The following is a 13,266-nucleotide window of genomic DNA, read 5'->3' as shown; positions in this document are numbered from 1 at the left end:
AGGCGACATGGGGCTTCCTACCGGAATGCCAATGTGTGTGTTGCTATCGATGTATCTCTCTACTTCCGCCCGTCTCTATCAAATATGTCCACAATCAAGAAATTTAGAAAAAGAATAATTAGTTGAAGATAGATGTGAGATACTCTGATAATCCTATTAAAAATACAATAGAGAATCACGTGCTCTTAAGACCGTGATGGATGAACAGTAAAATACATTATTCCCAAAATAATAATAATAATAATTCAACTTTTCTTCTTGTGCATTGCACCAGTTAACCTAGCTGTACTACCAGTGCCTATTTTATGCATCCTTGCATGTCCTGGATCCTGAAATGCAGGATCATTAAACCGTAAGAATTGGAAAGTCAAAGTAACTATCTTCTGTGCTTTTCTGTGAGGGTTGGAGTACTGAGGGAAAGAGAGGGGAAAAGTCCATGCTCTAGATTGCAATGATCATGCTCAATTGCTCATAGTTCCCCATCTCTTGCATGCAGTCAAACTTTAATTAGCTCATAATCATGTGCACCAATTTTGATGTTTAGAGGGTATTTTCAAATCAGAAATTAGCACCTTAATCAGATGCGCAATCTAGGAAGAGTTTTATATATATATAGTCAAACTTCATTTGTAATGTCAGCATTGATATTGAGAGAGAGAGAGGGGGTCTCGTGCAACACACGGGTCAGAGCATTCCTTTATACCATGCAACGCAAAATGACAACATGCTTAATTATTTTATACCACCATTGGCTATACATTTTTGCGCGTTTTGTGTGAAGAAAAAAAGCCTAAATCATGTGAAGACATTTGGGTTTCTTTGAAATTGTCTAAAGTTTTTATCTAATATTAATTATACAACCTGCATTCACACCATAATTCACATCCCACTCTCCAAAATTTAGCTAAAAAAGTTTCTATTTTTTTAATTTAACGCAACTTTTCCGAAATACGGCACTGTATCTCATTCTCTAAAGCTTTCTCTACTTGATTAGAATAGTAAAAAAAAAAAATTAGAGAGCGCTACAGGATGATCGACAAGCATTTTGCAAAAAGCCTCTCAAAATTGGAGGGCCGAATGTAAAGAGCGCTTTTTGGTTAAATTAGCTAAAAAGTTACTTTGGAAAAGTGGGATGTGGATGCTCTGAGTTATTTACAATTTGATCTGTTGAAAAATGAAATTTGGTTGATCTGATCAAGTGGGCATATATACCACAAGGTTATCGTCTGCAGTTAGCTAGCTAGCTAGGGCACAAACATGGATGTATGATTGTGAGATTTATAGAGCATAAGAGTTTTCCGAGCAGTGTTTTGGATATATTTGTTGCCTTGTTGGAATATTATTTTCATGGTGCAAAAATTCTTGTCGATACAAAAAAATATCAATCCAAAAATTAACAATAAAATGATTGTGCCTTAACTCAGTGCGATCGGATCCCTTGACGCGCAACCTCCTACAATTAGATTATAACATTTACTCTTCGTTAAGGAAGCATTTTCAAGAACGAAAGTCAAATGAACATGTTCAAGAGTATAGAAGAGACACCAAGTAATTTTTTTTTTCATGTAGATATATATATACACTAGAACATTAATATTTAGTGTGTCATGAAAAATGTAACCGCTGCCCTAACAAATAAGGCATGAAAAATGAGAGGACTTCTCCTTAAGATCCTGCCTGCACTGCATAATTCCATGCATTAAAAGCTGAACATTCATGCATGCCTTGAGGCACTTGATAGCTCACTTCTCACGAAATGCATCAGCTCTGTTCAAATACTTCAACCCAGAAAATGATTAATTAAGGATTAAAAAACAGGCACCATCACATGCATTGTGAAACTTGAACAAGAATCATCGTTAGTCTCAAAAAAGTTAACTTGAATATACAGCAACCTTTCTTCGTTTTAATCACCCCCCCATGCATATATGTTGGTTCAACATCGATCTTCCCACCCACCCTCTTCACCATGTCTTCTACAGTTTCCATTCAACAAAATCTCAGCCCTTTATTATCTCTAGGAACCCTATGCAAGTCTCTAGCTATTTCAGGCCTGGTCTTGTTTCTGTTCTACACCTTCTTGTTCAACCCTCCAAATAATTACCAGCCGTCCGATCTCCTATCAACTATAAAGCAAAAATGGCCAATCAACATTCCTCCCACTACCAACAACATTATTCCTCCCACTACCAACATCAACCACATTGTTTTTGGAATTGTCGGCTCCATGAACACATGGAAGTACAAAAACTCATACTCTGCAGCGTGGTGGCAGCCAAACATAACCCGGGGATATCTTTTCCTCGACAGAGCTCCGACGCCGGAGTTCCAACCATGGCCTTCAAATTTCCCTCCTTTTCGTGTCAACGAGGATGTCAGTAAGCTGAGAGCATTTCCCAGAATGGTGAGGCCAATGCAGGTTCGGATTGTGCGAACTATAATGGAATTGTTTAGGCAAGGAGATAAAAACGTGAGGTGGTATGTAATGGCAGATGATGATACTGTCTTATTTGTTGATAATTTAGTTGGGGTTTTGGCAAAATACAACCATTCAAAGTACTACTATATTGGGTCGAATTCTGAGTGTGTTAAATCCAACTTTGATTTCTCGTTTGATATGGCTTTTGGCGGAGCTGGATATGCTCTGAGTTATCCTCTGGTGGAAGCATTGGCAGCTAAGTTAGACGCTTGTATTGAGAGATATCCATACTTGTACGTCAGTGATTTTATGTTGCACTCATGTTTGGCTGATTTAGGAGTTCCTTTAACTCACCACAAAGGGTTTCACCAGGTAATTGCATTCAGTTTCTCTGCAGATTCTATCTGTTTGTTCTATGAAGTATTTAAGCACTACTTTCTTTTCTTTTGAATAAAGCAAGAAATTTTGAAAATGAAAATGCTAGGGATTCTCCCATCCCCTTTACTCTCTGACGTGGCAGTGTGATATTGGTGGTGTTTGTTAAACACCACCATTCCACTAAACAGTATTATTTATCTCATTTTTTCAAAAAAATCAATATCTAAACATTCTCACTTTTTATTTCACATTAGTTACTTTTTACTACTATTCAAATAAAAAAAAATTACTACAAAATAAAATTTTTCTACTTTTCAATTATACTTTTCACTTTTCTATACTAATTATTATTATTTTTTAATTAAAAATAAATGAATAGTGCGATGTTGCCATGTTATTTAACAATCAAGGTCATTTCTTTGTCATGCCACAACCCCCAAAAAAGTTAATGATTTGACACTGCTACATTAATTAAAAAAAAAAAAATGTACAATCACCTCAGCCAAACCTTTAGAGTGGTTGCCTCATCTTTGGAGCCCTTGAGACAGCCACACTCGAAGTGCAATCAGGTAGTCGTGGCTACCAAATCAGGTGGTGTCGATCACCCTCGTGTGTTGGTTGAGAGTGATACCTACCAGGAAAGGGGGTGTATACGTAAATTTTTGCTACATCAGGGAATAAGGGGGTAGGAATAAAATGAGAGTTTTTGTACTTTGTAGCATTAGTTCTTTTCTCCCTATGCTTTCAATATTATGTACTATTGCACCATATATTAAGCCCTAATTATTTTGTGAATATATATTGCAGATTGATCTAGTCAATGACATATCAGGTCTTCTATCAGCACACCCCCAATTTCCTTTCCTTTCCCTCCACCACATCGACACCGTCGACCCAATCTTCCCCTCCATGAACCGCTCGGAAGCCATAAACCACCTCATGAAGGCGGCGAAAGCCGACCAGTCGCGTCTTCTTCAACAAACCATATGCTACCACAGGCCAACCAACTGGTCTTTCTCTATCTCATGGGGCTACTCTACTTATATCTACGAAAACATAATCCCTCGGAGCATTTTGTGGAGACCCCTCGAGACATTTAGGCCATGGGCAAGAAATGCAAGGCCACCCCTCTACATGTTCAACACCCGTTGGCTCTCCAACAATGGCTGCGAAGCTCCTCATGTGTTTTTCCTTGATTCTATAGGCCGTAGTGATGAAGGAGACCAAATTGTAACCACATATATTAGAAAATCAGCTCGTGGTCTTCCACCCTGTTCCTTCACTGGTAATCATTCTGCTGATCCAATCACCAAAATTCAGGTGTTTTCACCTGCAACAACACGCATGGAGGTACGTGATTTCTTTCACTTCTACGTACCCTTCATTATTATCAATGAAAATTGCTAGAAACACTCTCGTTTTACTATATGTGATTGTCATACGACGAGGATGACATGACAGTGAACATAGTACTTTTGATTTTATTTTTTACAAGCCTTATTGATTTGAAGATTGATTTTCACAGCTACGTCATCTCAGTTGTATAAGAGTCATATAATAGTTTATTAAATAACATTACTCTTTAATTAATATTCTAAAATTTTTGGAATTCTTACCTTCTATTAATTTACACACTTTTAAGTAAAAGTTCATGAACTAGAGTAGAAGAAAGATAGGTTAAATTTTGACGAACAATTTTTTTTTTTTTGATTGTTAAATATTCTTCAAGGATTTAACATTACTTTTTATTTATTTATTAATAATTGTTTTTTTTGTGTGTGTGTACAGGCAGGAGGAAGAGACTGCTGTGACATTGTAAATATGGGTAGAAGCAATAATATTACGGAAGTAAAATATAGGGCTTGCATGAAGGATGAAGTAATTGCCTAACTCTAATTAACATCAAATTAATGGCTTAAATTATACTTTAATTCTTTTTGAGCCAAAAACTTTTGTTTATTTTACTGGTGTACGCATACGGATACTTAGCATGAATAATTTATATACATAAGTGGCGTAAGGCTACTGTTTGGTTGTCGAGTGAAACATAAATGGTTTTTTTTTTTTTTTTGTTTAATTAGTAATTTACTTCAAAAATTACATGTGGTTTTTCCAAAACTATGATGATTGATAAGACGGTGTAATCTAAGAATGGATATAATCTTTGATTAAATATGAAAATCAACAATAAAATAAATATATTATAAGAGATTAAAATTAAAGCAAGAAAAGATTTCACATTAATGCTATATATATATAGATCAATCACGCAAAAGCGTTGTACTTAATTGATTCGTGCCTTCCAGATTATTTGTTTCAATGCGATCGAATTCCTTGACAAGCAACTTTTCAAGATTAATCTATAACGTCTACTTAAATAAAATAAGAGATTTGGTTTAGAATTAAACACAAAGAGCTTCTCAAAAACACATTAGGAGAACTATAATACAAAGGTACAATTTTTTTTTATGGAAAACTCTTAACGGCAACACTAGATAATATTGGAAAGTTGATATTACAAAGGGTAAGCAGTCTTCTCTCTTGGTCCAGAAAAATGATTAGTCAAGGATTAAAAAACAGCAACCATCACACATGCAATAGCAAACTTGATTAAACTAGAATCATCCTACGTCGATCTCCAAAAAGTCAACTTGAATATTTATATTATTGATCAATTTATATTCGAGTTATCTGTTTCCTTGTATAAGTAGCTTTAGGGTTTAATTGTATAGGTGGATTTATATTCAATTATAAATAAAAATTTATGTGTTATATACAATCAAGTTAAGGAGCACAATATAGTACTATGAACAAGTCTATAGTCATTTTAGGCCTGGTCTTGTTTCTGTTCTACACCTTGTTCATCCCTCCCAATAATTACCTGCTGTCCGATCTCATATCAACTAGAAAGCAAAAATGGCCGACCAATATTTCTCCCACTACCGACAATATTATTTCTCCGACCAACATCAGCCACATTGTTTTTGGAATTGTCGGTGCCTTGAATACATGGAACTCCAGAAAACCATACGTTGAATCATGGTGGCGACCAAACATAACCCGGGGATATCTTTTCCTCGATGAACCTCCGACACCGGAGTTCCAACCATGGCCTTCAAATCTTCCTCCTTTTCGTGTCAATGAGGATGTCAAGAAGATCACAACATTCCCGAAAACAGTGAGGCCGATTCCGGCTCGAATTGTGCGAACAATAATTGAAGCGTTTAGGGAGGGAGATAAAAACGTGAGGTGATATGTGATGGGAGATGAAGATACAATATTTTTTGTTGATAATTCAATTGGGGTTCTTGCAAAATACAACCATTCAAAGTACTACTATATTGGGTTGAATTCTGAGTTTGTCAAGGCCAACTCATTTTTCTCGTTTGATATGGCTTTTGGTGGAGGCATTGGCAGCCAAGTTAGACGCTTGTATTTTGAGATATCCGATCTCGTATGCCAGTGATTATATACTGCACTTATGTTTGTCTGATTTTGGAGTTCCTTTGACACTCGAGAAAGGGTTTCACCAGGTAATTAATTTGCTCTAATTAATGTAGTTATGAAAAGAATTTAATGTGTGGACGTGGGCACCTTAATTTGATCTCTTCTCTCTTGTATGCTTTAGTATGTTGACATGCTTTACTATGTTGTATGCAGATTGATCTATGCAATGACTTATCAGGTTATCTATCAGCTCAAAGGAGTACTCCTTTCCTCTCCCTCCACCACATTGATGCCATTGACCCAATCTTCCCCTCCATGAACCGCTTGGAAGACATAAACCACCTGATGAAGGCGGCGAAAGCGGACCAATTCCGTCTTCTTCAACAAACCATATGCTACCACAGGCTAACCAACTGGTCTTTCTCTATCTCATGGGGCTACTCTGCTTATATCTACGAAAACATAATCCCTCAGAGCATTTTAAGGACATCCCTTGAGACATTTACGCAATGGACGAGAAATGTAACGTCACCGCTCTACATGTTCAACACCCGTAGACTCTCCAACAATCCCTGTGAAGCTCCTCATGTGTTTTTCCTTGATTCTATTGGGCATAGTGATGACCAAATTGTAACCACATATATCAGAAAATCAGCTCGTGGTCTTCCACCTTGTTCCTTCACTGGTAATCATTCTGCCAATCCCATCACCAAAATTCAGGTGTTTTCACCAGCAACAACACGCATGGAGGTGATCACTAGCTACTTTCATTTCTTTTCTATTAATTCTTCATTATTATTAGGAAAAATGTTAAGACGACTACCATTTTACAGACATTTATTTTTTTGGTGTGTGCAGGCAGGAGGAAGAGACTGCTGTGACATTGTAAATATGGGTAGAAGGAATATTACGGAAGTGAAATATAGGGGTTGCATGAAGGATGAAGTAATTGCCTAACTCTTAACGTTACGTCAAATGGCTTCTTGTATACATTACAATTAATCTTCAATTATTCTATAATTCTTTTTAGCCAAAAACTCTTTAGTATGTTTGTTGGTATTTTGAGCTGCCTCAATCACTAGGCAAATTAGGCAGTAACCTAGGGGCGGGCGGCCTCTAATTAATAAATATTGATAAAAATATCCATAAACAACAGTTAAAGTCCTTATTACCCTCAATATTCCTTAATTAAGGCCCCTAATCATGGTAAATAAGTAATTTAATAAGGCCCTCAATTAATGAATTCTAATAAAATAATTTCCATAAAAATAAAAAAATAAATAAAAAAATTTAAAGACCTAATTGCTGTCAATATATATATTCTTAAATTAAGCCCCCTACTTAATTAATTTCAAAAATGCATTAATATAATTTGATTCTCCAACATTCTGAAATAAATAAGGCTTAAAAAATTGATATTAATAAATAAGGGAATCAAATAATAATAAAGATATTCTTAAATAAAATCCGATCTTAAAGGTTCCATTCTTCAAGGTCGTGGGTAAATATTATTTTTCTGGCTTTGAAAATAACAAACATACCCCTCAAATTAATATAATTAACTGAAGAGGATCTAGTTAATTTCAAAGATTGTGTTCAACGTTTAAAATCAAATGGAAAAAATAAATAAATAAATGCTAAAAGATGAAAGTTTCTAAGATATTTTATTCAATTACAAACTCTTCTCTTTATAAATTTCAATTTTTCTCTCTATATCCCTCCTATTCAAGCCTTGTTCAGATTTGAATTCTTCCCTTCTCCATATATAATTTCCTTATTTGCCAGCAACTTAGTCTTAAAGTTATTAAAATCCTTCCATAATTGATCAGCAATAAACAAAAAAAAAAAAAAGGGTTAGTAATCAAAAACTCAATCAATCACTTTCATTATTATATTACTTTTTATTTGATTTTTCAAAATATTTTTACAATTAAGAACAACAAAGTTATAACTAATTTGCCTTTCTTTGTGCAGGTTTTTAGATTTTTTTTTTTATATAATGTATTTTATTCTAGTCAGAATATAATATTTTTTTTTAATAAATCGTGTTTGTTTAACTTGTTAATATTTTTAATAAAATTTGTCTACTAGAAAATATGCATCTTGATATATATATATATATTTTCATCCCAAAAAAGCGAGAAAAATGATTTTTAAATAAAAAATATAATTAATATTAAAATAAATATTATAAAAAATGGAGTGAGAATTTAGAAGAAACTTAATGTAAAACACAGAAACAATTTATCGTTTTCTTCCACTCTCATATTTTAAGCATAGAAGCTTTTACACTTCTAGATATTGCAATAATAATTTATTGTCAATGAATTAGATTAAATATTTCCCCTTCAACGTCACTAATAGGAATCCCTCCATGCAGCCAAAATCACTAGACTGTCTCCTCCTAAGTTCCAAAAGCCACTTCATTTGAGCAAATTACTAACCCCTCGTTACTTCCAAAAGCCACTTCATTCTTTGGAATATTGATTAAAAACCTTTATTTTAATTCTCCATGAACTTACGGTTCAATTAGAATCCTTACAATGGTATGCGAAGGAAATGAGAAAAATTAAAGAAATTAAAGAAAAAAAAGTTGGAATATAAGGGGAAAAAGAGTATAAAATACAAACTGTCAGCTCAGCTTGAACAGTTTTGCGATGTGTGTATAAATATCCAAAAAGACCTAAGCATAGTGGGAACCAAATTTTTGGTGAACTGAATTGGTGCCAATTTACCCAATTTATGAATGGCCTTATGATGGACCAAAACCAATCCAAATTTCACAATGAAATACGGAATTGCGGCCGCTCTTTTGCTCCCGAGCATTATTGTAGTCCGAGCCATCGAGCATAATCCACCCACCTGCCATGGCAAAGTTGAAAAGGATGAGTCATTCAGGGAGGAGGAACAATTCTTGGCGAAGGGGTTATGTCAGATAAGAGTAATAAATTCTCACAATAATGAGCCCAAGAATGTGTTGCCGGTACGGACAGCAAAGGAAATGGCACCCAGCATAAGCTTGTGCTTGTGTAGCAAGGGTTCCAAAAGCCGCTGTTCAATTACACCAGCTAGAACTTGGTATCTGTAAAACAGAAATACATTCTTGATCAATATTTTAGGTCTGACAATCCATATACTCCTTCAATCTATTTCCACAGTAACAGGCTAGAATATTGATAGATTACATCCATATTAAGGAACCATTTACCAAAATCAGTAATTCCATTTTATCCCTTATGACAACTTTACAATTCTGAAATATAATTTCCTTTCCCATATAATCCAAAGTTTATTACAAAAAGAAAATAGTACCACTCTAGTATAAGGTAGAATTCTTGAATCATATCTTAATCATGCCTTCACCTTTGTCTTTGTAATAATTCTAAAGATGGACTAGGGTCATTAAATGTTATGCAACACAAAATAAAAGTTTTCATACTAGAGAAAATAATCCTCAACACACATCATAAAAATGTTTTTCTATTGGACAGAGTTCATGGTATAATGAGTTGCTCGCCCGTATTCAAGTATCAACTATCAAAATTTACAGACATCAAGAATGCAGAGAAAGAGAGGTTCGTATTCATTCTTTTTTTTATTTTTTATTCTGGACTCTATAATCATGTAGGACATAGTTTTTTTCAAGATAGCCTTGACAAGTTTCCTTAAAAATATGTTTGAGAAGTGAAGATACTTTTAGGAGGTTCTAACTGGGCTGTAAACCATAACTCCATATATCATAATTGAGCAACCAAGCCAAGTCCACATTATTATCAAAACAATCGACATAGACGGTAGATATTATACTGAATTGTAAACATTCTAAAACACGTGCATCAGTAGATGATTATAAAATTAGAAATAGAGGCTACATAAAGTACTGGATCACCGAGAGCCAAGAAACTGGCATTAATTAAAACCTACATACCGGAGATTGCTAGAAACCGCCATATAGACACCATAGGCAGCACTGGTGGACAGTATAGGCAACGTTTGCTTTTCAACTTCAACTCCAGCAGCCTTATCAACAGCCTTTCTTGCATTGATCAAGGCATTTGTAACAGCTGTGCCAACCTGAATTAAATGAAATTCATTAAATTCCAGAAACTGCATTAATGTTGCTCTGACTTGCATAATATCTCTATGGGCAACCAATTCATTCAAACATCCATTGACAACATAAACAACAAAACTACAGAAACATGACTACGTACACAAAGTAAAGTAGGAAGATAACTAGTCCACTTATGCCTTAACAAATTAATTAAATCGCCTTAACCTGAGGTTGGGTTGAATATATTGAAATCAAGATAGGAGGGGCTATGCCATGTCTTTTACCGGTAACAATTTAGTCCTCATATTTGGACATTGGGTGCGCCTTAACCCAACCTGACTTGTCAAAATTCAAAGCTTTAACTCTATATGCTGCTAACTGCAATCTCCCCAAATTATTGATCCCCAGAGCAGAACAAGATATAAAAAGAAGTATATTGATTGCAACAGCTCTTACACACCCACAGCGTACGTAAGCTTTTCTCCTTTTATTAATGGATATATATACACATAAATTGAGCATATCATATAATGTGTCTAAACTTGTCAACAAGTTTTCATAGTCTTATGCAGTATAGGTTGCACAAATGACATACATTTGGAATTTTCGCACAACAAAAACATTGTAAATACAAAAAATAGTATAATGTCTAAACTTGTCAACTGAATGCCAGATGCAAAAAAGTTCTACAAAAACCTATTTCATTAACATATAAACTAGTAACCATATGTTTCATTCACTGTTGAGAAAAAATCGAAATTATCAAATTGCTTTAAAAATGAGTCCTTTCATTATCCATTTTTATACGTGGTACTTTTCATCGTTTTTTTACAGGTATAGATGGAGGCTCAACGTGTGAGAACAGAAAGGAATGAATAAGAGAATATCTTAGAATCCCCACTTCAATTGACCAGGATTCTCTCCAGGATCAAACGGACCAAAACTTGCTTCCTTTTTTCTTTTTTTGCTTAACCAATTTTTTTTTCTTATTTTTATGGTCCCTACATTTGATCTAAATAACCAAAGAGAGGAAAATAACCTAAATTTATCTCTTTAAGTTCCTCTTGTGGGAAGTGCACGAGTAAGCAGCACAATCAACTTCTATAAAAAGCTTCATTTAACCATTTCTTAAAAAATAATAATAATAAATAAAATAAAATCTATTGATGCAGCACTTCGCAGAGCGCCTCTCAAGCTGACAGAAGATAAAAAATTGCAAGAGAATAGAATAAAAGCATATGGATGTTGTAACTAGTAAAGAAATGGAGCACCTTTCTTGATCAATTGAAACAATAGAAAGCAACACTTTAAGAATATGGAGAAAAGCAAAAAAAAATCATGACTAAGTGCACAAAGCTATCTAAATTGAAGAACATCCCAAGAGAAATATGACAACTAACCAGTGATGAAGCAGTGCCAACTGCAAAAAGCTTTGTCCCATTCCCCTACACAAACCAAACAAGAAAATATAAAACATGCAATTTCGTTGTTGTTAACATGAAACTAAAAAATGTGGGGTATCATTTTAAGCAGCATATTCAAGTTACTAAAAATTTGCTTACCACTATTGCACCAAATCTCTGTAAAAATGAATATGATGTTCCAGCAAGGGCAACCTGAATTTAAGGACCAAATATAAGTAATCAAGTGTAACCTTTAAATCACACAATCTTGGCAAACTGTTCAACTCATTGCATTTTTCTATAGGGAAAAAACTCTAACCTGGAATGCATTATCTGGGCAATTATGGAAGAACTTGGCAATTGCTCCTGCGCTGGTTCCAAGTGGTGGTCGGAGAGCAACAGTAGGGGCAGGAAGATAAACAAGCATAAAATCTGCAATTATGGCCATTACCTAAGAAAGGTAATGACAGAAGTACACATATTCAAAATAAAAAGAGAGGATTACTGTAAAAGATATTACATGCAATACGTCTCTTAATAGTTATACAGCAGGGCACATGGGAGGGGGGATTGACCAAAAGATCACCCAACTCCCTTGGCAAATCAAGGGCATCAATAATTTTAACAATTTCCTCTAAATAACATTTCAATTCACTTTTTGAGAGTGCTTGGTTCTTGAATAGGAAACAATCCATAAGAGAATGAAACCCCTAAAGAAATTGATGACTTACATAAGACAATCTGAGAAGAGGAGGAACCTCATTAGGGCTCCATCTGTTATAATTATAGGGGTGGCAAAATGGGTACCTGACACGACCCGATTACGACCCGCGGGTACCCGTTACACGATTAGCCTATATCCAGACACGACCCGTTTAACTAAACGGGTAATCGGGTTTGACACGATTATGACACGAAAATAGCCGGGTAACCCGACACGACCCGTTTTACCCGTTTAAAATAACCGGGTCTAATTGGGTAGACACGACCCGACATGACCCGACACGACCCGATTACTTTAAACTATAAAATTTTTTTAAAAAAATAAAAAAATTCAAAATTGTAATAATAATACTAATACAATAATACATCAATATAGTCAATACAAAAAATTGAGTTCCAAGAGATTAAAGGCTTTAATAAAGGATAAGAAAAAAATACATATATCGGAAAGTGACTGTAATTGACAAATTGTATTCCAAAAGAAATTACTAAACTCATAATTTCACCTAAACTTAAAAGTTAAAAGTTAAAACAAGTAAGTTCATTTATTAAAATAGTCCACTTATTATTTAGTCCCACATGTAACAAAAGTGTTAAAAAATTAATTTAAACAATGAAAATCATAGTTTTCTTGTTGGCTTTCTCTTTTGTTGGTAATTATGTATTAACTTATTTCTTGAAGCAGGCTTCCTTGTTCCCAAAGGCTGAAAATGGTAAAGTAAGTCTTAATTTCTTAAAGTCTGTACTTAAAAAATAAATAAATAAATAAAAAAGTCTTAAAGTTACACATGAGGAGTCCGCAAGGCAGGAAAAAAAAAAAGAGAGAAAAAAAAAATTTTAAA

At 34.4% G+C, this 13,266-nt stretch overlaps 2 protein-coding genes and 1 pseudogene across 2 annotated transcripts in view; 2 read left to right on the top strand and 1 right to left on the bottom strand.

The window, feature by feature from the left end:
- Positions 1–1,894: 1,894 nt before the first annotated feature.
- LOC132164703 (uncharacterized) lies at positions 1,895–4,830 on the top strand. The gene is made up of 3 exons (XM_059575254.1): positions 1,895–2,791; positions 3,605–4,147; positions 4,586–4,830. Exons 1-3 carry the CDS (start codon positions 1,970–1,972, stop codon positions 4,685–4,687), a joined length of 1,467 nt encoding a protein of 488 aa, XP_059431237.1. The 5' UTR covers positions 1,895–1,969; the 3' UTR covers positions 4,688–4,830.
- Positions 4,831–5,603: 773 nt separating this feature from the next.
- Positions 5,604–7,201, top strand: LOC132163841 (uncharacterized; annotated as a pseudogene).
- Positions 7,202–8,822: 1,621 nt separating this feature from the next.
- The window catches only part of LOC132164608 (protein RETICULATA-RELATED 4, chloroplastic-like), a 10,603-nt gene continuing 6,159 nt past the window's right edge, over positions 8,823–13,266 (bottom strand). The window contains exons 6-8 of the mRNA XM_059575145.1: positions 10,173–10,318; positions 9,201–9,326; positions 8,823–9,106 (exon numbers count right to left, since the gene is read on the bottom strand). Of these exons, the coding sequence (XP_059431128.1) occupies positions 9,070–9,106; positions 9,201–9,326; positions 10,173–10,318 (309 nt within the window). The 3' untranslated portion in view covers positions 8,823–9,069. The remainder of the gene's footprint in view (positions 9,107–9,200; positions 9,327–10,172; positions 10,319–13,266) is intronic.

This window comes from Corylus avellana, chromosome ca10 (assembly GCF_901000735.1).
Source record: "Corylus avellana chromosome ca10, CavTom2PMs-1.0".
Classification (NCBI taxonomy): Eukaryota; Viridiplantae; Streptophyta; class Magnoliopsida; order Fagales; family Betulaceae; genus Corylus; species Corylus avellana.
The sequence above is the reverse complement of the archived record's forward strand: the minus strand, read 5'-3'. Positions and strand labels throughout refer to the sequence as shown.